Genomic DNA, 24,402 nt, shown 5'->3' on the forward strand with positions numbered 1-24,402 from the left:
CGGCCGGCTGGGAGCAGCTGGGCCCGGCAGGGTCCGCCCAGCAGGCCGGGAGCCGAGGCCCAGGGCCGGCAGCAGGAAGGCGCCGGAATCCAGCTTCTGGACAAACCTTGGCAGGATTGTAGGACGCTGTCTTTGCTTTGGGAATCTAGTTCTCTGTGCTCTTCCTGGGTGTTAGGCAAGAGACTTCACCTCTGATCCTCACTTTCCTCTTGTGGGAGGGAAGTCAGGATGGTAACGATAGAAATACAGCCGGGCGTGGCGGGCACGCTTGTCATCCCCGCGCTCGGGAGGCGGAGACAGGAGGATCGCGCAGGCTCCAAGCCAGCCGCGCTGGCTTAAGAGACCCTGTTTCCAAATAAAATATAAAATAGGTCTGGGAGTGTAGCCCGGAGGTAGAAGGGCTTCCCGGAACCCCAGTACCACCACCACCAAAAAAAAAAAAAAACTAGGGCTGGGGTGTAGCTCAGAGGTAGAATGTCCCTGGGTTCCATCCCCAGACCCGCAAAAAATACAAAGAAAGAGAGAGGGGGGGGGGGAGAAAGAAAGAAAATAGGATAGGGCTGGGCATTTCGCTGGAGGTATGATGCCCTGGGCCCCATCCCAGTACAGCAAGAACAAAAAGAAGTATTTGTGCTACTGTTACCTTCAGGATTTCAGGAAGCTGCCCTCCCTGGAGACCCAGAGGTGAAGATGGCTGTCACTGAAACAAGAGGACCCAGTGAGGGGCCTGGAGCTCCTTCCTGCCAGGCTTGTGATCATGAGTGTGTGTGTGTGTGTGTGTGTGTGTGTGTGTGTGTGTTACTGGGGACTTAACCCAATGGAATTCTACCTCAGAGCTGCATTCCTAGCCCTATTTTTATTTTTATTCATTTTATTATGTGGCATTGGGAATTGAACCCAGAGGCATTCTATCTTTGAGCTATGCCCCAGCCTGATTTCATTCTTCTATGGAAACAGGGACTCTTTATGTTGATGAGCCTCGCTACCTGCTGAGGCCGTCCTCCAACCTGAGGTCCTCCTGTCTCAGCCTCACAAGTACTGGGACGACAGGCATGTGCCACGCACCTGGCTTATTTTACTTTGATTTTGAAACAGAGTGTCACTAGGTTGATGAGAGTCTTACTGCTTGCTGAGGCTGTCCTCGAACCTGCGATCCTCCTGTGTCAGCCTCCCAGGCACCGGGATTACAGGCGTGCGCCACCACCCTTGGCTTGTGACCTATGTTTAGTAATAAGCTGATTTCTTACAGCCGTGCGCAGAGCTAGATCCGAGAAGGGGCCCCCAGAGTCGCACTGGAGAAAGCGTGGCCGTCCAGAGCCACTGGCTGAGGCCAGCCTAGCGCCCAGCTCCGGGACCCACCTCTGCGCCCCGTGGCGCCTCCTGGAACTGGGGTCCGCAGGAGTGGAGGGTCAGCCCCACAGGAGGCCGGGCCGCAGGCTCCTCCCCCGTGGCGTGGCAGGGATCGGTCCCCCCCCTCGCTCTGGGACGCTTCCTCTTTGTTCACTCTGAAGCCTGAGCCCACAGGGGAGATGGGAGCGGGTTCCACCCTGTCCTAGCCGTTGCTGTCCCCAAGGCAGGTGGCCCAGCGTGCTGTCCAGAGGCCTCCCTCCTGGCTGGCTTCGGGTGGCCCACGGCCACCCCCGGGTCTGCGGGATGGAGCCGGAGAGTGAGACGCTGACCTCTGTGTCTGACCTGGTGACAGCCTTTGAGACCTGCAGGTAGAGGCGGCTGGGAGGCCTCTCGCCCCAAGCCTGCCTGGCCTTTCCTCGGGAAGTCCAGGCCAGCGCGGGTCTGAGGTTGCAGGGCGGGGCTGCAGGCCTGGCGCCGGCCCTCCAGCACCTCGCAGACATGACAGCTGACCTCCTCAGGCTGGGCGGGAGCTGGAAGGTCCTCGTGGGCGGCTGGGCTGGGAGGAGGAGCTGCCGGATGCACAGGTGGAGGCCGAGTCACAGCAGGGCCGGCTGTGCGCGGGGACTTGGGGCCTGGGGCTGTGCGCATGAGAGAGAGGGGCTTCCTGCGCTCGGGACGGCGCGGGTGGGTCCTGGGACTCTGACATAGAGGGTCTCCTTGTGGGGAGAGCTCAGGGCCTGCGGGGGCCGAGCGGAGTGGGGTGGGCGGAGGGAGGCCGAGCGCGGTGGTCTTGCAGCCGAGGCCTCACTAAGTAGCTGAGGCTGGCCTGCCCTGGGGACCCTGGGCTGGGATGGCCTCGGCTCTGAGGCCAAGGGCTGCTGGCTGTGCCTCCGTGGGGACGAGTCGTCAGACTTCAGGAGAGTGGAGGAGAGGAGAGCGGCTCCCACGGGGCCTGGGACGGAGGAGGGTCATCGTAGGGCGCCGAGCTCCTGTAGTAGACCAGGTCATGGGCAGCGGCGTCGTAGGAGACCTGGAGGGCCTCCGCAGGCTCCGGGGTGGGGGTGCCCCTGCCCGCCTCTCCTGGGGTCCCGGCCGCGGCTGGCCCGTCCAGTACCGAGGACAGCTCCTGGCCCTGCCTTCCCAGCGCCCCCCCTGGCGTGGGGAGCGGAGCCCCCTCACCTGTGGAGCGGGCGCCCAGCGCCCCGCAGGAAGACGCCCCCCTCGGGCACGGGCGGAGCAGGCGTCCTCAGGAGGGTGCCCGCCGGCCCTCTGCCGTGGGCCCACGCCAGCCACCTCGGCCTCCGCTTCTCCACGAGCTCCCTGGCACCCTGGCAGATCTAAAACTGAGGCCCGAGGGGGAGCAGAAGCTGGCCTGGGCTCCCGCAGAGAAATGCAGAAGGAGAAACCACATGTAGAACAGAAAGCCCAGATGCCCTGAGGCCGCGAGCTGAGGAACTAGCCGCAGGTGTGGCCCGGCCACTCAGTCCCGGCTCGTTTCTTTGCTCAAAGAAGAGGTGGCTCGGGAATCCTGCCCGAGTTGGGTTTTAATTTTATTTCTTTACTTATTTTGCGGTACTGGGGATGGAACCCAGGGGCATTCTCTCTCCAAGCGACACCCCCAACCCTATTTTTATTCTTTATTGGGAAACAGGGTCTCACTGAGTTGCAGAGGGCCTCACTAAGTAGCTGAAGCTGGCCTCGAGCCGCGATCCTCCCGTCTCAGCCTCCCGAATGCTGGGATTCCAAGCGTGCGCCACCTCACCTGGCTGCCACACACTTTGAATCCCAGTACTTGGGAGGCTGAGACAGAAGGATCCGGGTTTGCGGCCAGCCTCAGCTACTTCTGAGGCCCTCCACAACTTAGTGAGACTCTGTTTCAAAACAAATAGTTTAAAAAAATAAAAGGGCTGGGGATGTAGCCGGAAGGTCAAATGCCCCTGGGTTCCATCCCCAGTACTGGAAAAAGAAAACAAAGAGTAAGGGTTAAGTAAGGAAAGGCGCTTAACTCTCTAATTTATATGTGGTGGCACGTCCTGGTGGCTCACATCTATAATCTCAGTAAATAGGAGGCTGAGACAGAAGGATCCAGGTTCGAGGCCAGCCTCCACAAATTAGGGAGACCCTGTCTCAAAAGAAAAACTAAAATGGGGCTGACAGTGCAGCTCAGATGAAGAGAGCCCCTGGGTTCAATCCCGAGTACCACAAAGGGGGAAAAAACTTTCTGCAGAAGGAAGTTTCCTGTAGGGAACTGCGTTTCAAATAGGGAAGTTTGTAGTTCCCCAGAGAATAAAGCGCGGTCCACGCTGACTCATCTCGAAGCCCGGCGTTTCCCCGCGGCAGGTGTGGGAGAGAAGTAGAATTCTTCCTTAGCAGATCCCCACGGAGAGCTCGGAGGCCCTGCACGCCAGGGGCACCGCCGGTCCCTCCCTCGGCGCCCTCGCTGGGCACGGCCCGTCGCCCTGCTCTCTGCCAAGGGGACCCCACGTCCGCTCCGTTCCCAGGTCCCTGGGAGCAGCGCCCAGAGCCCAGAGCGCGGAGGACGCCCAGCACGCCCCCGAGAAGCTGGGCCTGGGGGAGGCCGCGGGCGCCGCGCCCCGGGCGGTGAGCGGGAGGTGCCTGAGCTCACTCAAGGACAAGCTGTCCCGCGGGGCCTGGAGGAAGCCCTGCCAGCCCGGGCCCGAGACACAGGTGCGCAGCGGAGCCGGCCCGCCCGGCCCCCAGCCGGGGCTCCCCAGCGCTGGCCCGTTCACACCTTCACAAGGAGTCATTTGTTTATATTTTGTGCTGCTGGGGACTGAGCCCTGCGTAGCTCTGAGCAACGTCCCCAGCCCTATTTTACTTTGTCTTTTGAGGCAGGGTCTCGCTAAGTTGTTGAAGCCGGCCATGAGCCTGCGCGCCTCCTGTCTTAGCCGCCCAAGTGCGGGTCGCTGGCGCAGCCCACACCAGGCTGCAAAGAGCCCTTTAGACCAGGACATTAGGACTCGGCCTGGCCGGCCGTGCGGGCGTGCTGTGATCCCAATACTTGGGAGGCTGAGACGGGGGGACCGCAGGTCTCCACGGCCTAGCGACCTCTCCTCAATCAGCGAGACCCTTTTTCCAAATAAAAAATAAAATTGGGCTGGCGGTATAATTTCGAGGTAGAACGCCCCTGGGTTCAATCCCTCGTACCCAAACAAACAAAAACCAACGACTGCGAGCCTTCAGTCTCCGCCTCCCGGTACTGAGATCACCGGCCTGGCTTCTCTCTTATAAGGACGCCGATCCTCCGGTTAGGGCCCCACCCCGGCACCCCTCTGAACCTTCTTTACCTCCTTGCGGGTCCCACAGACAGTTGCGCTGGGGCCAGGGCATGTGACCTGGGGAGGGGGACACAATTCCGTCCTGGGCCGGGTCCATTTACAAGCCTGGGGGGGGGGCTGCGAGGCCCTTCCATTCCCTCCCATGGGCCTCTGCTCCAGGGCCCTCACCAGGCAGCCCCCTCCGCCCCGTGTTCACAGTCCCTGGGGAGGTGGTGGCTGCCGGGTCTCTTGAGGTTCAGCCATGGGGCGCGACCAAGGTCCCGTCTGAGGAGCCCACGGCTGTCCTCCCTGGACCCCGGCCCTGCAGGAGCCCGAGAAGAGGATCGTGCAGGAGCTGCTGGACACGGAGCAGGCATACGTGGCCCGCCTGCACTTGCTAGACCAGGTAGGTGGCCAGGACGCCCGCCAGCCCCAGCACCGCCTTCCCACCCTGCTGCCCGCCACCTACAGAGCCAGGCGGGGCCCTGGAGCCCATGGGCTGCAGCCTGGCCCTCAGCATGGCTCCCCGGTGCACCCCGATGCCTGGCGGGGGGCCCAGTGGGGCCCTTCCAGCCCTGCCCCACCCTCGCTGCGGCCAGAGGTTAGAATCCTTCAGCCTGAGTTTGTAACCCCAGTACCTGGGAGGCTGAGACAGGAGGATCGCAGGTTTGAGGACCGCCTCAGCAAGTGAGACTCTCATCGACCTAGCGAGACCCTGTTTCCAAATAAAATCAGGCTGGGGCTGTAGCTTGAAGGTAGAACGCCCCTGGCTTCCATCCCCAGCACCACAAAAAAAGGGGGGGAAAGTGCTGAGGAAGCCTCCTCCCTCTCCTCGGATTCGGTCTTCCTCAGAGGGCGCCGGGCCTGGGCAGCCGGTGAGCCGCTGGCCTCGGCCGCAGGTGTTCTTCCAGGAGCTGCTGAGGGAGGCCCGCCGCAGCAAGGCCTTCCCCGAGGACGTGGTCCGGCTCATCTTCTCCAACATCGCGTCCATCCACCGGTTCCACGCGGACTTCTTCCTGCCCGAGCTGCAGCGCCGCCTGCGGGACTGGTGCGTCACTGCCGCCGGCCAGGCGCGGGCCTGCAGGTGCTGGGCCGCGCTCCCCTAGCTTGCCCGCTGTGCGAGAAACCCTCCTTGCCTTCAGAGGTGGCCACTGAAGTGTTTAGTGGTGAAATTACTCGCTGTGTGTGTGTGTGTGTGTGTGTCCATATATTTTTTCTTTTTTCTTTTGGTACTGGAGATTGAACCCAGGGACATTTTACTTCTGAACTATATCCCCAGCTGTTTGTCCTTTCTCTCTTTCTTCCTTCCTTTCTTTCTTTCTTTCTTTCTTTCTTTCTTTCTTTCTTTCTTTCTTTCTTTCTTTCTTTCTTTCTTGCAGTACTGGGGATTGAACCCAGGGGCATTCTACCTCCGAACTACACTCCAACCTCCATAGTTTTCATTCTTTATTTTGAAACAGGGTCTCACCAAGTTGCAGAGGGCTTCACTAAGGAGCTGAAGCTGGCTGAGAACCCGGATCAGCCTCCCAAGTATTGGGATTACAAGCGCGCACCTCCGCGCCCAGCTTTCTGCTTATTTTTAATTTTTGAATTAAAAATTAAGGTTGCTGAGGGCCTTTTTAAGCGGCTGAGGCTGGCCTTGAGCATGCAATCCTCCTGTCTCAGCCTCCTTAATACTGGGATTATAGGCATGCACAACCATGCCTGGATCCTTCACTTGCCTTTCTTAAAATGAAAAATTCTATCTGGGGGCCCTGGTGCACGCCTGGATTCCAGTACTTGGGAGGCTGAGACAGGAGGAGCCTTGGCTGTTTGTTGAGACCCTCAGCAACTTAACAAGACCCTGTTGCAACATTTTAAGAAGGCGGGACTAGAGCTACAGCTCAGAGGTAGGGCGCCCTTGGGTTCAATCCCAAGCACCACCAAAACCGATAACTCAATAAGTAGCAGAAAGGCTGGGGTGTAGCTGCCTGGCAGAGCGCCCCGTTCCAGCCCTCATACTACAAGAGGGGTTGAGGGAGCCCTGGCGCCGTGCAGGTCGGCCATGCCCCGCATCGGAGACGTGATCCAGAAACTGGCCCCGTTCCTGAAGATGTACAGTGAATACGTGAAGAACTTTGAGCGTGCCGCCGAGCTGCTGGCCGCCTGGACCCACAAGTCTCCTGCCTTCCAGGAGGTCGTCAGCCGCATCCAGGTGAGGCAGGAGCAGGCCGGGGCTGCGTGCCAGCCCGGCGCACCGTGACTCGGCTTCCGGCACTCGCCAGCTGGACTCGGTTTCCAGTGCTCGCTGTCTCTTTCCTCCCCAAGAGCAGCGAGGCCTCGGGCAGCCTCACCCTGCAGCACCACATGCTGGAGCCGGTGCAGAGGATCCCACGCTACCAGCTGTTGCTCAGGGAGTACGTCCAGAAGCTGCCCACCCAGGCCGCCGACCACGCCGATGCCCAGAGTGAGCGCACCCGGGGCCCAGGGGCTGGGGCGCCTCCTGGGGCGCCACGGGGCCGGCAGGACTTCGTAGCCATCACCCGACCCTTGGCCTTCGTTTATGGAGGACACCGTGGCCGGGAGAGTTGGGTGGCTCGCTGGGAGCCACGCAGCCAGGAAGGGGTGGAGCTGCGGCTGGAGCCGCCCTGGGGGCCGTCCTGGGGCTTCGGTTCCGGGCTGACCCGGCCCTGCTCCTGTCGCAGAAGCGCTGGACATGATCTTCTCCGCCGCACAGCACTCCAACGCGGCCATCTCCGAGATGGTGAGCCGCGGCCTCCACACCCCCACCGCGCCCCATCTGCGACCCCCGTCCTGCCATGACCCCGCCCGTCCCCGTCCCCCAGGAGCGGCTGCAGGGCCTGTGGGAGGTGTACCAGCGCCTGGGGCTGGACGAGGACATGGTGGACCCCTCCAACGCCCTGCTGCGCGAGGGCCCAGTGCTCAAGATCTCCTTCCGCCGCAGAGACCCCATGGGGCGGCACCTTTTCCTGGTGAGGGCCAGGGGCGCAGGACGCCAGCCTGGGGGGCCCAGCCCAGCCCCGCAGGCCCAGGGTGGACGGGGGAGGCCGGCTTCTGCTTTGAGCTCCGGGTGGCTCGGGAAGTCATGGCTGCCTCCGGGCCTTGGGAATCTCCAACCATGGCCTTGCCAGGGCGCGCACTGGGTTCCGATCAGGTCTGTCTGGATCTGAAGTCAAATCGGGCTGTTGAGAATCCACAGCAGGCGGGAACTGGGTTAGCTCCCAGGAAGCACTGCCCTGGGTTCGCCCTGAAGAAGCCAGGGGTCTCCCCAGACCAGGCGGTCCTGCTGGAGGCCTGCCCTCCCAGAAGCCCCTGCGCCTGCGAGGACAGCGTGGCGGGTTGCTGAGGTCTGTGGAGGCCCCCGATGCCCACAGGCAGGTGGCCCGCGAGCCCATCCTCGTGGGCTTGAGCCTAGACAGCCTGGACTGGCCGCACAGCTCGGAGGAGGGACGGGTTATTTGCTCACAGTTTTTTGGAGAGTCTGGGTTCGGTCCACAGGCCAGGTCTGTGAGCTCAGGGCGTGGCGGCAGGAAGCAGGGAGCTGCAAGGAAAAGGCACCAAGGAAGGGGATTCAGAGACACGAGCACAGTCCCCACAGACACCCCAGGGCCCCCGCTTCCCAGCGCACCCACCGCCTCGGTGACCACCCAGCCAGCCACCACGGGGGAGCTGTCCACGGAGCGAGCTGCGATGCCCGGGACTGAATCACAGCTGGCCGTTAACACATGTGCCCCAGGGCATCCTGAGCCGCACAGCACGGCCTCCCGCGCTGCCCCTCCCCGGGCTGTCCTGTGGGCCGTCCCGGGTGGCTGGTGCAGGGGAGCGGTGCCCGCGCCCCCCACTCACACTCGCCGTCCCCGCAGTTCAACAACACGCTGCTGTGCTGCGTGCCCAGGGTCATCCAGGTGGGCGCCCAGTTCCAGGTGAGGACACGCATCGACGTGGCCGGCATGAAGGTGAGCCCCAGCCCGCGGCGCCCAGCGGGGCCCGAGCAAGCACAGGAAGAGTCCAGGCTGCCCACTTCTCATGGGACAGCCGCAAACGTGGGGCCAGGAGAGCCTGGCCCGGCCTCCTGCGGGTCCTACGAGGGGGTCCAGGGCCACCTTGCCGAGCTCGCCCTCCTGTCCACACCGCCGCTTCCCCACATGAAATGTGTGCACCAGCCCGATGCTCCTTAGATGCAGGTCCTGAGTCTGCGGGTCTGGGCGGGCCTGGGAACCGCCTTTTCCCCTTTTGGTGCTGAGGATGGAGCCAGGGCGTGCTCGACCACAGAGCTGCATTCTACTGAGACTCCCAGCAGCCCAGCAGGGCCCTGTTCCAAAATAAGATAAAATAAAATAAAATAGAGCCGGGCGTGGTGGTGCACACTTGTAATCCTAGCATTCAGGAGGCTGAGACCGAAGGATCGCGGTTCGAGGGCAGCCTCAGCTACTTAGTGAGGCCCTTTGCAATTCAGTGAGACCCGGTTTCAAAATAAAGAATAAAAAAATAGGGCTGGAGGTGGAGCTCGGAGGTAGAATGCCCTTGGGTTCCATCCCCAGTACTGCAAGAAATAAATAAAGGAGGGAAGGAAGGAAGAATAAAAACTAGGGCAGGGGGTGTAGCTCGGAGGTAGATCGCCCTTGGGTTTAATCTGCAGCACCAAAAAAATAAAAAATAGCCGGGCGTGGTGGCGCACGCTTGTCATCCCCGCGCTTGGAAGGCTGAGACTGGAGGATCCCGCAGGTTCGAAGCCAGCCACGTGCGCTGGCTTAGGAGACCCTGTTTCCAAATAAAAATGTAAAAATAGGTCTGGGAGTGTAGCCCGGAGGTAGAAGGGCTTCCAGGAACCCCAGTACCACCAAAAAAATAAAATAAAATAATAAAAAAGATTTGAAAAGGGCGGGGGATTTAGTTTGAAATAAAATGGCCTTGGGTTTAGTCCCCATTCCCAATAAATAAGAAAGTAAACGCAGGCAGGCGCCCTTGGCTGGAGCAGGGTTCGCAGCTCGCCCGCCCCGGGGCAGCTAGCGCCCGTCCTTCAGTGGCCAGGACGCCCAGGCCAGGCGGCTGAGCGTGTGTGTGCTGTGTCCTTGGCGGGCGGGAGGTGTGCGGGAGTCAGGGAGACGCGGCCGACAGAAAGAAGCCAACGCTGACCGATAGAAAGGCAGGAAACAGGCCAGGAGGCGGGTGTGCTCGGTGGCCAGTGCCCACAGGCCAGAGGCTCCGCCCCAGCACCCAGGGCCGGCTCCAGCGGCCACCCATCGCCCTCTCCTGGACAACACGGGCATAGCAGTGCTAGCTCCCGCACCACAGGAACCTACCTCTCTTCCTTCCTTCCTTCCTTTCTTTCTTTCTTTCTTTCTTTCTTTCTTTCTTTCTTTCTTTCTTTCTTTCTTTCTTTCTGTCTGGAGATGGAACCCAGGGGCATTCGATTTCCGAGCTACACCCCTGCCCTATTTTTATTATTTATTGTGAAACAGGGTCTCACTAAGTTGCAGATGGCCTAAGTAGCCGAGGCCGTCCATGAACCACGATCCTCCAGTCTCAGCCACTCAAACGCTGGGGTTACAAGCGTGTGCCTCCATGCCCGGCTTGCCCTAGAACTACTTAATATTTTATTTAGAAACAGGTTCTCACGGAGGGCTTTACTAAGTAGCTGAGGCTGGCCTCCAATCTGTGATCCTTCTGTCTCACCCTCCCAAGTACTGAGATTACAAGTGTGTGTCACCACGCCTGGCTCCATGCCTTCTTAAAATTTTATTTTATTTTATTTTATTTTTTGTGTGTGTGGATCTGGGGATGGAACCCAGGGGCATTTGACCTCCGAGCTACACCCCCACCCTATTTTTTATTCTTTCTTTTGAAACCGGGTCTCACTGAGTTGCAGAGGGCCTCACTAAGTAGCTGAGGCTGTCCGCGAACCGTGATCCTCCAGGTCTCAGCCTCCCGAATGCTGGGATTACACGCGTGCGCCACCACGCCCGGCCCTTCTTAACATTTTAAGCAAAAAAAAAAAAAACAAAACAAAACAAAACAAAACAAAAAAAACAATCTGAGTGTGCAATCCGGTACCACTTGGCCACTCCATACACGGCCATCTGCACTGTGGCTGTGGTCCCAGGAGCCCCGGGTGCTGGTTTCTCAGAGCAAGGCCTGGGCGGCGGGCTCTGCCCAGGTGCTGCCCATCTGGGGTTCCTCAAACACGCATCATTCCGGGGCACAGCCCACCCACCCGCTCTGTGGGGTCCAACATGCCCGTCCCTCGCCGGCAGGTACAGGAGCTGGCAGACCCCGAGTTCCCCCACTCCTTCCTGGTGTCGGGGAAGCAGCGGACCCTGGAGCTGCAGGCCCGGTAGGCTCGGTGGCCGGCAGCAGGTGGGGCGGGGGCTGGCGGGGCCCCAACACCACCTGTGTACTTCCTTCTGAGCAGGTCCCGGGAGGAGATGGTCTCTTGGATTCAGGTACGGGGCTCCCAGGGTGTGCGTGTGTGTGCGTGCGTGCATGCGTGCGTGCGTGTGCGCGTTGCGTGTGTGTGTGTGCGTGCGTGTGCGCGTGTGTGTGTGCGTGTGCACACACGCTTCCTAAGGAGTCAGCTGCTCTGTGGAGTTTGGAGTCAGCCCTGGGCTGGGATCTGGGGGCTCTCGCTCTGGACCCGGATCGGCCTCTGTCCTGGTTGCCCGGCCCCTCCCAACTGGCCCTCAGCTCCCACCTCCCCACGCCCTCCGCCCCAGGCCTGCCAGGCCGCCGTGGACCAGATCGAGAAGAGGAAGGAGACCTTCAAGGCTGCAGTCCAGGGGCCCGAGGGTGACGCCCAGGAGCCCGAGGTACAGGGACTCCTGCGCCCTCACTGGCCACTGGAGCCTGCGCCCTCTCTGGGGTGCAGCCCAATTTAAAAGTATCTTGGGAGCCGGGCATGGTGGCACACACTTGTAATCCCAATATTCGGGAGGCTGAGACAGGAGAATCTTGGTTCGAGGACAGCCTCAGTTACTTAGTGAGGCCCTCTGCAACTTAGTGAGACCCTGTTTAAATATAAAGAATAGCCGAGCGTGGTGGCGCACGCTTGCAATCCCCGCACTTGGGAGGCGGAGACAGGAGAATCGCGCAGGTTCAAAGCCAGCCGTGCTGGCTTAAGAGGCTCTGCTTCCAAATAAAAATGTGAAAATAGGTCTGGGAGTGTAGCCCGGAGGTACAAGGGCTTCCAGGAACCCCAGTACCACCACCACCAAAAAAAAAAAAGAATAAAAAATAGGGCTGGGGGTGTAGCTCGGAGGTAGAATGGCCCTGGGTTTCATCCTTAGTACTGCAAGGAAAACAGTGTCTTCGGGAGGCTGCCAGGGCCTGATGTCAGTGTGAACTCCAGCTCTGGCTTGCTGGAGGACTGCGGGAGTCCTTGGCCTGCCGGCCCGGCTTCCGTCCTAGAGGGTTAACAGTCACCAGCCCCTGGGGGTCACCGGGCTCAGTGGCACAGTAGGCTGGCAGAAGCCCCCGGAGCCCGCGCACGCCCAGCCACAGTGCCCACCTTTCCCGCAGCTGGGGTCGGAGGAGCTGGGGCTCCGGGCCCCACAGTGGATCCGGGACAAGATGGTGACCATGTGCATGCGCTGCCAGGAACCCTTCAACGCCCTGACCCGCCGGCGCCACCACTGCCGTGCCTGCGGCTTCGTGAGTGCCCACCCCGTGCCATGCCCCTGCTGGACGCCATCTCTCTAGCGGATGGAGACTGAGTCTCCCCTAATTCCTAGGGCCCATATCTGGGGCTCAGAGAGGCCCATCCAGGAGGCCACAGCGCCCAGGCCTCTCCGGCCCTGCCCTACCACGACAGCCAGGGACCCTCCTGCCACAGCCTCCTCCCCCCTCTCCTTCCTCCTTCCTTCCTTCTTTTCTTTTCTTTTTCGGTGCTGGGGATTGAACAACCCAGGGGCATTCTACCTCTGAGTTACACCCCCAGCCTGATTTTATTTCTTATTTGGAAACAGGCTCTTACTGGGTTGCTGAGAGCCTCACTAAGTTGCCGAGGCTGGTGTTGAACCTGTGATCCTCCTGCTTCGGCCTCCCAAGTACTGGGATCATGAGCGTGTGCTACCACGCCTGGCTCTATTTTATTTTTTTTAATTAATTAACTTATTTATTTATTTTGCGGTAGAAGGGATGGAACCCAGGGGCATTCTACCTCCGAGCTACACCCCCAGCCCTATTTTTAATTCTTTATTTGGAAATAGGGTCTCACTAAGTAGCTGAGGCTGGCCGTGAACCCCAATCCTCCCGTCTCGGCCTTCCAAACGTGGGGATTATAAGTGTGCGCCACCACACCCGGTGACTGTTGCAAACTAAAAAATAGAATAGGGCTGGGGGTGTAGCTCAGAGGTAGAATGCCCTGGGTTCCATCCCTCGTGCCATGAAAGGGGGGCGACTTGGAAGACTGCAGAGGCCGGGCTCGGCCGCAGTGCGGGTGTCCAGCCTGGCGCCCTGGGTCAGGCCCCGTCTCCCTCGCAGGTGGTCTGCGCCCGGTGCTCCGACTGCCGAGCCCCGCTGCAGTATGCCGGCGACCGGGCCAGCCGCGTGTGCCTCCACTGCTACTCCGTCCTCACGGGCAGCGTGCTCCCCGAGCACAGGGAGGCCCGCAGGCGTCGCCTCCTGGAGGTGAGGCCTGCTGCTCGCCCCCCCCTGCCCCCTCCCGGCCTTAGACCCCAGGGCTGCCGGTGTCCTGGGGGCGGAGAGCTGGTGAGACGGTTTGCAGTCGGGGACACTGAGGCTCCGGGGTGGCTGACGGCAGATCCCCTAACTGGAAGGGACCTCAGAGGCCCGCTGGTCCTGCGCCCTGAGACCCAGGCCCAGAAGGGCACTTGCCCTGGACCTGGGCCCAGATGTGTACCTGCTGGCCCAGGCCTGGGGGCCCCGCCCCCTCCCTCTTAAAGGCCAGGTGCCGGCCCAAGTCGGTCCTTCCCACCGTCCCTGAGCGGCTCATGGGTGGCCAGTCCCCGTGGGTACGCACTGGCTGGCCGGGCCCTCCGCTCTGCCCCGGCCGAGGCACCTGGGGCCCTTCCTGAGCCCCGATGGTACCCCTGCTCTCCGCGGCTGTAAAGACTGAAGCTCGAACCCCGGCCGACTGACCCTCTCCCCTCAGAAGGGCGGCGCGGCCAGGCCGGGCGGGAGTCTGCTGTGCGGCTTCCTGCAGCTCCTGGGGGACAGGGCGGGCCGGAGCGGGCCCCGAGGCTGGTGTGTCATTCCTCGCCACGACCCCCTGGTGCTCTATGTCTACGCCGCCCCCCAGGTAAAGCCCTGGGTGCACGTGCAGGGTGAGGACAGGGGCCTCATACGGCAGACAGGCAAGGCCAGTGGGCGGCGGTACCCGAGGCACAGCCCGGGGGCCTTCTCCCTCTTCCTCCAAGTCCTGCTTTAGGGGTGCCAAGCACGCCCGTGGCGGGCTGGAGGGCTGCTGCCCACGGTGCTCTCTCCCCCAGGACACATGCGCCCACACCTCCATCCCGCTGCCAGGCTACCAGGTGACCGCCGGGGTGCAGGGCGACCCCCGGGCCTTCCAGCTGCAGCAGTCGGGCCAGCTGTACACCTTCAGGGCCGACACAGAGGAGCTGGCGGGCCGTTGGGTGCAGGCCATGGTGCGGGCGGCGGCCGGGAGCCCCGAGCTCCAGGAGGCTCAGGGCGAGGGGGAGGGGGCGGCCTGAGCCGCAGCCACACACCTGCGCTGCCTCCCGCCGAGGCCCCTCAGACAGTGCATTCCCAACCTGCTGCAGAAAATGTGGGTGGCCGGGCGCGGCCGGCTGCATGTAATCTCAGTACTTGGGAGGCTGAGACAGGAGGAGTGCAGGTTTGAGGCCAGCCTCAGCAAGGAGTGAGGCTTCTCATCACCCTAGCGAGACCGTTGCTACATAAAAATAAAATAGGGCTGGGGGTGTAAGCTGATGTAGAATGTCTCTGGGTTTAACCCCAGTATCAAAAGAAAAAAAGAAGGAAGGAAGAAAGAAAAGAAAGGAAGGAAGAGAGAAATGTGGTCCCTTCCTTAGGGAAGGGGACGGCTGAGGGTCCAGTTTGCCGAGGCGAAGCTGTCCGGGGTCAGGGGACAGTCGATGGGTGTTAATACTGGAAAAATCCCTGGCAGAAAGCCCATCCGTTACTCTGTGGGGCTCTCAACTGGGGCACTCATTACGATCGCCTGGGGCTTTACAAGATTACTGGTAAAAAAATAAATATTAATTAAAAAATACATTTCAATGACTGTGTCCAACACCAAAGGCTTTTTACTTACTTGGTCTGGAACTGGGGAGCACTCACGTGAGTCTGACGTGCGGCCTGGGACACAGGAAACAAGAGTAGAGGGGTACAGCCAGGCCCGGGAGGACCGCGGCGCGGCCAGCCTCGGTTGCTCAGCGAGGCCCTCTGCGACTCAGTGACGCCCCGTTTCAGAATTAAGGATAAAAAATTGGGCTGGGGGTATAGCTCTGAGGTAGAATGCCCCCGGCTTCCATCCTCGGTACTGCAAATAAGTAAATGAATGAAATAATAAAATAGGGCTACGGGTGTTCCTTGGAGGTAGAGCACCCCTGGGTTCCATCCCCGGTACCACAAACACACACACACACACAAAAAGAAGAAAAATAAGGAAGGAAGGTCAGTCTCAGTAAGTTGCAGAGGGCCTTACTAAGTAGCCAGGGCTGGCCTTGAACCCGGATCCTCCTGTCTCAGCCTCCAGGTACTGAGATTACAGGCGTGCGCCCCCACACCTCAGGCTTTTAAATCCGATTTCAACAAAGGTTCTGGCTCTGTTGCCCAGGCTGGCCTCCACCTCCCAGTCCTCCTGCCTCAGCCTCCTGGGTACTGAGACTACAGGCATGTACCATCTGGCCTGACTTCATATCATTCTTAACCTCTAGAAACAGATGCGAAGCGGGTGTGGGGGCGTGCTTATTTTTTTTTTTTTGTTTGTTTGTTTGCGGGTCTGGAGATGGAACTCAGGGGCATTTGACCTCCGAGCTACACCCCCTGCCCTGTTTTTTATTCCTTATTTTGAACCGGTCTCACTGAGTTGCAGAGCCTCACTAAGCAGTAGCTGAGGCTGTCCGCGAACCGCGATCCTCCGGTCTCAGCCTCCCGAATGCTGAAGTGCGAGTGGTGCCAGCCCAGCTAATAGCCTGGGTTTTTTTTTTTTTTTTTTTTTTTGTACTGGGGTTCCTGGAAGCCCTTCTACCTCCGGGCTACCCTCACAGACCTATTTTTATACTTTTTATATTTGGAAACAGGGTCTCTTAAGCCAGCGCGGCTGGCTTCGAACCTGCGCGATCCTCCTGTCCCCGCCTCCCGAGCGCGGGTATGACAAGCGTGCGCCACCACGCCCGGCCTAATGGCCTGTTTTTGTTTTGACTTTCCTTGGTGCTGGGATGGAGCCCAGGGCCTCGCGCATGGCAGACACCTGCCCTGCACGGGATGGCGCCCAGCTCTCTCTGAGACAGACTTTGACAGCCATTGCTGTGCCCACAGCGTGCCCAAGGTCACCTCGCCTTGCAGTAATGACCTCAGATTCACCCGCAGGCCTGGCCCCAAGCCGGCACCAGGGGGCAGCACCTCCCAGTGGTTAGGGGCCAGGGCCACTCAAATCCACACAGCCTGTGGATTTGGACAAGAAACTGTATTTTTGGTACTGGGGATGGAATCCAGGGTCATTTGACCCTTGAGCTACACCTCTGACCCCATTTTATTTTATTTATTTTGAGACAGGGTCTTTTTGCTAAGTTGCTGAGGCTGACTTTGATCCCGTACTTCTCCTGTCTCAGCCTCCCAAGTACTGGGATCACAGGTATGTGCCACCACACCTGGCTCTCCGGAAAGGTGTATTTATTTATTTATTATTTTGTACTGGGGTAGAACCCAGGGGCCTTCTACCTCCACGCTACTTCCCCAACCCTGTTTTTTATTCTTTATTTGGAAACAGGGTCTCACTGAGTTGCAAAGTGGAAAGCTTTTGAAAATACACGCAAATCCCAGGTGCAGGCCGCAGGCTCCCGGGCGGGCGACGCCTCCGGAGCCTGTTGAGCTTGGCCGCTCGGCCTGGGTCTCCCCGGGCCTCCTCGCGGGGCTAAGTGAGCAGGGCGAGCAGGGCGGCGCGTGGCCTGTTACTGTTAACATACCAAGGCAAAACTAGAGGTGCCGCGGCCCCCAGTGCTGGCGAAGCCCGGTGCGTGGCCGGGGACGGATGGACGGACGGACGGACGGCCCAGCATCGGCAGCTGAGGGCGCCGGGCGCCCCTGGGCTACCTCAGCCACGCTCTGAGACCGGTGACAGCTCACAGAGGAAGAACCTTGATCTGGACTTGTGTTTTAGAGGATTCAGTCCAGGGCAGGCTGGCTCCAGGGCTCCGGACCTGCAGTGAGAGGTTTCGTAGTAGCTGGGAGACAGACAGACAGACAGACAGACACCCAGGGACAAGATACGGCTTCCAGGGCACGCCCCCATGACCTACTTCCTCCCACCGGGCCCCACCATCTTCAGTTTCTAGCGCCCCCCATTCGCCATCCAGTATGAACCCTTTGCTTGGCTAACCCGCTGATGAGGTCACAGCCCTGCGCACCCAGCACTGCTGCACTGGGACCCGGCCTTGACCCCAGGCACTCATCAGCAGATACTGCAGATACAGGCCGCAGCCCTTCCATTCGGGGCAGGGAGGACTAGTGCTGGAGTCGGGTGCGGGCGCACGCAGGTGATCCCAGTCCTGGGAGGCCGAGACCGAGGGATGGATCGCAGGCTGGAGGCCAGCCTCAGCCACTTGGCAGATTCCCTCAGCAACTTAGTGAGATCCTGTTTCAAAATAAACAAAGCCGGGCATGGTGGCGCACGCCTATAATCCCAGCATTTGGGAGGCCGAGACAGGAGGATCGTGGTTCACAGGCAGCCTCTGCTATCTAGTGAGGCCCTTTGGAACTCAGTGAGACCCTGTTTCAAATTAAAGAATTAAGAGCCGGGCGTGGTGGCGCACGCTTGTCATCCCAGCATTAGGGAGGCTGAGACCTGGAGGATCGCGGTTCACGGACAGCCTCAGTTACTTAGTGAGGCCCTCTGCAACTCAGTGAGACCCGGTTTCAAAATAAAGAATAAAAATAGGGCAGGGAGTATAGCTCGAAGGTCAAATGCCCCTGGGTTCCACCCCCCACCCGCAAAAAAAAAAAAAAAAAAAAAAAAGAATTAAAAAAGATAGGGCTTGGGGGTTGAATGCCTCTGGGTTCCATCCCCAGCGCCACAAAAATAAATAAATAAATAAATAAATAAATAAATAAACAAACAAACAAATAGTAGCCAGGTGTGATGTGCACATCTGTAATCCTAGTACTTGGGAGGCTGAGACAGGAGGATCACAGTTTAAATAAAATCGGGTTGAAGGTATACCTTGGAGGTAGAATCTCTCTGGGTTCAATTCTTCATATGGCTGGGGGTATGGCCTGGAGGTAGAAGGCCTCTGGGCTTAACGTTGAGGTGACTTGCGCTCAGAGAGGGGCCGCGGTGTGGGCTCTCCTGGGGCGCAGCACACAGGCCTCTGCTGACCACCACCTCACCCCTGCCTGACTGCGCAGCTGCCTCCCACCCCCAGGCTGCACTCTGGGACATGCTTCTTTAAAAACTGGCCGCTGTGGGAGTATTTACACCCGGGAATCGGCAAACATGAGCCTTGGCCCGGCAGCCCCCTGCCTCGATGCCCTCCAAGGGCCGGCTGTTAATATTTTACCAGCACACACTGGCCAGGCCAGCGGCCGCGGGAGACTGAGGGGCCCCCTCGGCCCACATCGCCAGAGCCCGCCCCTTGGTGGCCAGGATGACCTGTCCCCCCCCCCACTGTGTCCTGGGCCAGGGACTGAGCCTCAGGGGGCCAAGGCCACGCCTGGGGACCTCCCCCTGTGCTCCCGGTCTCTGGGGCCTCCACTCCCGGTGTGACGGCCAGCCAGGAGCCAGGCGCTGACTGCTGACCTGCCCAGCCTCGTCTCCGCCACACTCAGTCCCCAGGCTGGCCATTCTCTTCCAGCTCCTTCTCTTTTCTCTGGGAACGAGAAGAAGAGCTGTGTGTGTGTGTGGTGGGGGGGTACTGGGGATGGACCCCAGGGCAGTCTGCCTCCAAGCTACACCCTCTGCCCTATATTTTATTCTTTATTTTGAAACAGGGTCTCACTGAGTTGCAGAGGGCCTTGCTAAGTACCTGAGGCTGTCCGGGAACAGCGATCCTCCTGTCTCAGCCTCCCGAGTGCTGGTATCACAAGTGTGCCCACCACGCCTGCCTGAGGACGTAGGTTTTAAACACAGTTGGCATCCTGTGACTGTGTGCTTCCTACCTCTCTGCTCCTTCCTCATTCAGAAAGCAGCTGACCTACCCGGAGGTGGCCCGGTTCCCGGGTTGCCCGGGGTCATGTGACATAACGGGGTGGCGGCGGTGCATGGAGCTGGGGACGAGGAGCTGGTGTGCGGCTCCGCGGGCCGGTGCGTAGCTCCCGCTGCCGCTCCTCTCCAGCCTCTGTTGGGTTGGGAGGTGACACAGTCACCTCTGTTCTCTTCCAGTCCTTGGGAGGCTGAGACAGGAGGATCACAGGTTCAAGACCAGCCTCAGCAACATAGTGAGGCCCTCAGCAACTCAGTGAGACTCTGTTTCAAAAAAAAAAAAAAAAAAAAGTAGGGCTGGGGGTATATTTCAGAGGTGGCATGCCCGTCCGTACACACACACACACGGGCGTGGATTATAGCTCTGTGGTAGAATGGCTCTGGGTTCAATCCCCAGTAACACACACACACCCACATCACACAGAACTGGGATGTAGCGAGTGGCCGAGAGCTCGCCCAGCCGGCGTGAGGCCCAGCTCAACCCCAGAGCTACAAAATGAAGCCAACACAACTCTGCTAGATATTTTTTCTTTCTTGGTACTGGGGGTGGAACCCAGGGCTACTGTGTCTCTGAGCTCCACTCCCAGCCGTTTTAGTTTTGAAACAGGGTCTTACTAAAGTCACTGAAAGCCTTGCGAAGTTGCTGAGGCTGGCCTCAAACCTGCCCCCCTCCTGTCTCAGCCTCTAGGATGACTTTAATAAGTAGCAAATTATTATCTTTACTAAAAAACTGCCCCTTGGCGGGCATGATGGTGCACGCCTGGAATCCCAGTACTGGGGAGGCTGAGACAGGAGGACCGCCGGTTTGCGGCCAGCCTCAGTAGCTGTGTGAGGCCCTCAGCGATTCAGTGAGACACTGTTTCAGAATGAAGAGGGCTGGAAGTACAGCTTGGAGGTAGAATCCCGGGGAGAACTTTAGAGCCTCCCCCAGAACAGTCAGTGCCGGGGCTGGGCGTGCACCTCAGCGGAGAGCGCTGGCTTGCACGCACGAGGCCCGGGTTCGTCCCTAGCACCCCTCCAAAAAAGTGATGACATGTTGTAGCATCACGTGGGATTTCTCAAAGGCCCGACTTACTGGATCTGACGGGTTGGGCGAGTGAAAGGGAAGTCTTTGGCACCCTCAGATGTACTAGGCAGGGTTCCTGGGAAGTTGGTCAAGAGGACGCTGGGGCTGGAGGAACTTCCTCTAGGGGAGGGCGTCCTGGAGGCGGCCGCCGTGGGCCGCGGGTTCCAGGAAGCAGAGGGGGCGGCGTGGGGGAGGCGGCCGCTGTCCCCGGCAGAGCCTCTGAAACACCAGCTAGTCCAAGGCTTCAGGGCCAGGCTCCGCAGCGGGGCCAGCCGAGAGTGGGTGTGGGGCAAGTTGGGAGGCCCCGGGTCATGGCCGAGGGTGAGATCGAGCCTCCCGGTCTCAGGGTGTATGTGTGGGGCGGGCTGGCTCGGTGGGGGCAAATGGCTCTCTCCAGAGGATCGCTACAGTGGCGGTCCCCTGCGAGAAGAGGCCTGAGCCTCTGTCCGCTCCCACCACAGCCCCCTAAGTCGCTGTTTTGGAACGGTTTGTTACGCAGCAGTAGATAACCGATACAAGCCGGGCGTGGTGGCGCAGGCTTGTCATCCCAGTACTTGGGAAGCGGAGACAGGAGGATTGCAGTTCACAGACAGCCTCAACTACTTAGTAAGGCGCTCCACAACTTACTGAGACCCTGTTTCAAAATAAAGAATAAAAAAAAAAAATAGAGCTAGGTGTGTCGCTTGGAGGCAGAATGCCATCCCCAGTATTAAAAAAAAAAAAAAAAGCCGACACATTTCTCTATCCTATGTATTCCTGGCTCTTGTCTACAAAGGGGGATGTACAGCTGGGCGTGGTGGTGCATGCCTGTAATAACACTTATAATTGAAATAGGGTCTTGTTAAGTTGCTAGCAAGGGTCTCATTAAACTTCTGAGGCTGACCCTGAACCTGCAATCCTCCTGCCTCAGCCTCCCAAGTACTAGGATTACAAGCCTGCACCACTGCGCCTGGCTCATTTTGTGGTACTGGAGATGGAACCCAAGGGCATTCAACCTCCCAACTACACCCCCTGCCTAATTTTTTCTCTCTTTTTTTTTTTTTTGTGGGTCTGGGGATGGAACCCAGGGGCATTTGACCTCCGAGCTATACCTCCTGCCCTATTTTTTCTTTTATTTTGAAACCGGGTCTCACTGAGTTGCAGAGGGCCTCACTAAGTAGCTGAGGCTGTCCGGGAACCGCGATCCTCCAGGTCTCAGCCTCCCGAGTGCTGGGATGACAAGCGTGCCCACCACGCCCGGCTCATTTTGTGGAGTTTGAGCATGATCTCTGTCCTGGGCTGAGGCTGAGCTCTTGCCGTCGTAGGGAGAACTCCAGAAGCCGGGCATCTCAACACTTCTCTGACCACTGAAACCTCAGGCTTGTGGCCATCCCAGCTGCCCGCGGTGTCTCTCTCGCAGAGCTTTGCTTAGCCCTGGAGGAACCACCTGTGAGTTGCCACTGGTGCCAGTGAGCGTTCAGGGTTGTCAGATAAAACCCAGCAGAAGCCAGGCATGGTAATCCCAGCATTCGGGAGGCTGAGACAGGAGGATCGTGGTTCACAAACAGCCTCGGCTACTTAGTGAGGCCCTCTGCAACTCAGCGAGACCCTGTTTCAAAATATAAATTTAAAAAAGGGCTGGGGGTGGAGCTCGGAAGTGGAATGCCCCCGGGTTCCATCCCCAGCACTTAAAAAAAAAAAAAAAAAGCAGGGCCAGTTAAATTTGAACATCAGAGAGACAACAACCCCCTTTTTTGGCATGACCATGCTCCAGACATTGCTGTTCTTCTGAAATTCAGATTCAGCTGGGCACCGGCTTTTCCACGTCCTGAACCCGCCACCTGGTGAGGCCCCTCCGCGGGGCTGGCCCTCCCGCAGGCGTCTCTACAGCGATCAGAGTCAGGCAGCTGTGGCGGCAGCAGCTGCTTGTGAACGGAGCAGCGTCATGGTTCGGGGGAGTCCCCCTCACGGCCCCAAAACACACGTGTTGTCATAGTAGAGATAGTTCTGTGGGAGGGAACTTAGGAAAGGTGCTGAGCGTGGACCGTGCCCGCGAGCCGGGCGTGGGAACCTCTGCCCGCAAAGGCCTCTGGGAGGAGGCCTCCTGGGAGGCTCCACCTGGGCTGGCTGAGGGGGTCAGAGGGAAGTTTGTGCAGGACGCTGGCGCGATTGTAGCAGGTAGGAAGTGCCGGCCATCAGTGGGGCCCTGGTCCTGAGACCGGAAGGTCCTTTGCATTATTATCCCTGAGCCAATGAATGGGTCTTCTTTTTTCTTTTTTTGGAGGGGAGGGGCATACTGAGGATTGAACCCAGGGGCATTCTACCTCTGAGTTCCACCCCCAGCCCTTTTTATTTTGTTTAGTTTTTAAACAGATCTTGCTAGGTTGCTGAGGGTCTAAGTCAAAGCCTTGGGCCTTCAATCCTCCTGTCTCAGCCTCCCAGTACTGGGATTACAGGTATGGACCACCATGCCCGACCTAGCATGCCATTTTAAGAAGACCCATTCTCAGCTGGGACCTCTGATGCTTGTCTATGATCCCAGGATTGGGGAGGCTGAGACGGGAGGATCGCAGGTTGAATGCCAGCCTCAGCAACTTAGCCAGACCCTCAGCAACTAATTAGCAAAGACCCCGTTTCAAACTAACAACTAAAATAAAAAACAAGTAAGAAGGGCTGGGGTGGAGCTTGGGGGTAGGACGCCCCGGGTCCAGGCCCCGGGCAGACGGTGTTCTCTGGTGGCTGGGGCTGAGGTTCCCAGGACGCCTGGACCAGACCGTATGGAGCCCTGGAAGCGCCAGCTCCTTATTTGAATTAAAAATGAAATCCTCAGTAGTCAGCCTTCGGGGGAGCCGGGATCCAGGGCTCAGAAGCCCGCCTTCTCCCCAGACGCCTGAGCAGGGGAGGGAGGGGGCGGCCACGCTCCTACGCGCTGTGAGCAGGAGCCGAGCCGCCTCTGCCCTCCTTGTGGAAGGATGAGTCTGGTGGGCCGTGTTCCCCGAGCTCGCCTCTGCCCGGCCCGGAGTTGGGACACCTCAGCTTCTTAGAACGAAACGGAAAGCCCTGGGGAGAGGCCGCCACTTCCCTCCCTCAGAAGAGGAACTTGGGCTTGACTGGCGGGAAAGTCTCGGTGGGACTTCTCGGAAGCATCACCGGAGGAAAACCGCAAGGCGGGGTGCAGGCCGGGGCCAGGCCCGGGGAGGCACCTGGGCCTGTGGGGGCTGGGGTTGAACCCAGGGCATTCCAACTCCACGTGACACTCAGCCCTATTTTATTTTTATTTGGAAACAGGGCCTTGCCAGGTTGATGAGTCTCACCCCTCACCGAGGCTGTCCTGCGATCCTCCTGTCTCAGCCTCCCAAGTACTAGGATGACGGGTGTGCGCCACCATACCCAGCCAGCCTGATTTTTTAATTTTTTATTTCAAAACCGGGTCTCACTAAGCGGCCGAGACTGGCTTCTAGCCTTTGATCCTCCTGTCTCAGCCTCTCAAGTGCTGGGATTACAGGCGTGGCTTCTCCGGGCTGTTCCCCTCCGCCTGGCCACATCAAGGCTCATAGCTGGGCGCCCGCGTGGCCACAGGCGGGGGCAGCAGCGTGGCCGGCACAGGGGCCCGCGCAGGCCTCCGGCTGCTGTGGGTCCTTTTGGGGCCAGCAGGTGGCGCTGCGCCCCTCCTCTACGGCGCTGACCCACCCACTCCAGAGGCTGCACAGAGCCCACCTCCCACAGGGTCAGGGGCCAGGGTCGCAGGGGTCAGTCTGTTTTTCCAACCCAGCCCCCAGGGCCTGGGCGCAGCTGTGGCCCAAGGCCAGGCTGACCCCTGTCTGTGAAGGCCGTGTGTGCAGCTCGGAGCTGGACCACAGGATGGCCCAAAGCTTCCTCTGTCTGGCTGTGTGGCCTTGGGCAAGCCTCTTGGCCTCTCTGAGCTGGTTTCCTTGAAGGGGAATCTATAAAATAAAACAATGATAAACAGTGGGCCCTACCATAAGCCGGTGGTTTTCAGCTCCAGCCCTGAGGCTGATTACGACGCGGGTTGGAGGCTGTGGACGTGCTGTGCCCCCGGGCGCCCGCTGTCCCTGCGGGCAGGTGGACAGAGCTGGCCCGGCTGCCCTGAGCTTGGCAGCAGGCCTCGGCTTCTGGGAACTCAAGTCCTTTCTCTTTCTTTTTCTAACACTAGATGTTTATCAGGGTATCAGGCAGGCAATTGCAGGCCACCTTTGGACATCACAGCGATGCAGAAAAGTGTGGGGAAAAAAGAAAACACCAGTCCCCCCAGGCCGGTGCTCAGGACCGCCGCGGGCGCATCTCTGGGCTGGGGCGCCGCAGGGTGGAATGCTGGCCCTGGGTTCGCGAGAAAAGAGGGTCGTCCAGGCTGC

At 59.4% G+C, this 24,402-nt stretch overlaps 1 protein-coding gene across 1 annotated transcript; it reads left to right on the forward strand.

Moving 5' to 3' along the window:
• Window positions 1–1,653: 1,653 nt before the first annotated feature.
• FGD2 (FYVE, RhoGEF and PH domain containing 2) lies at window positions 1,654–14,296 on the forward strand (the record flags this gene model as incomplete). The annotated part of the gene is made up of 17 exons (XM_080710426.1): window positions 1,654–1,718; window positions 2,495–2,761; window positions 3,852–4,038; window positions 4,957–5,034; window positions 5,528–5,676; window positions 6,666–6,822; window positions 6,936–7,074; window positions 7,313–7,371; window positions 7,454–7,600; window positions 8,492–8,584; window positions 10,883–10,962; window positions 11,041–11,071; window positions 11,342–11,434; window positions 12,144–12,275; window positions 13,107–13,253; window positions 13,738–13,884; window positions 14,075–14,296. 17 exons carry the CDS (start codon window positions 1,654–1,656, stop codon window positions 14,294–14,296), a joined length of 2,193 nt encoding a protein of 730 aa, XP_080566552.1.
• Window positions 14,297–24,402: the final 10,106 nt, after the last annotated feature.

The sequence above is a fragment of the Muscardinus avellanarius genome (assembly GCF_963383645.1).
Source record: "Muscardinus avellanarius genome assembly, chromosome: 14".
NCBI lineage: Eukaryota > Metazoa > Chordata > Mammalia > Rodentia > Gliridae > Muscardinus > Muscardinus avellanarius.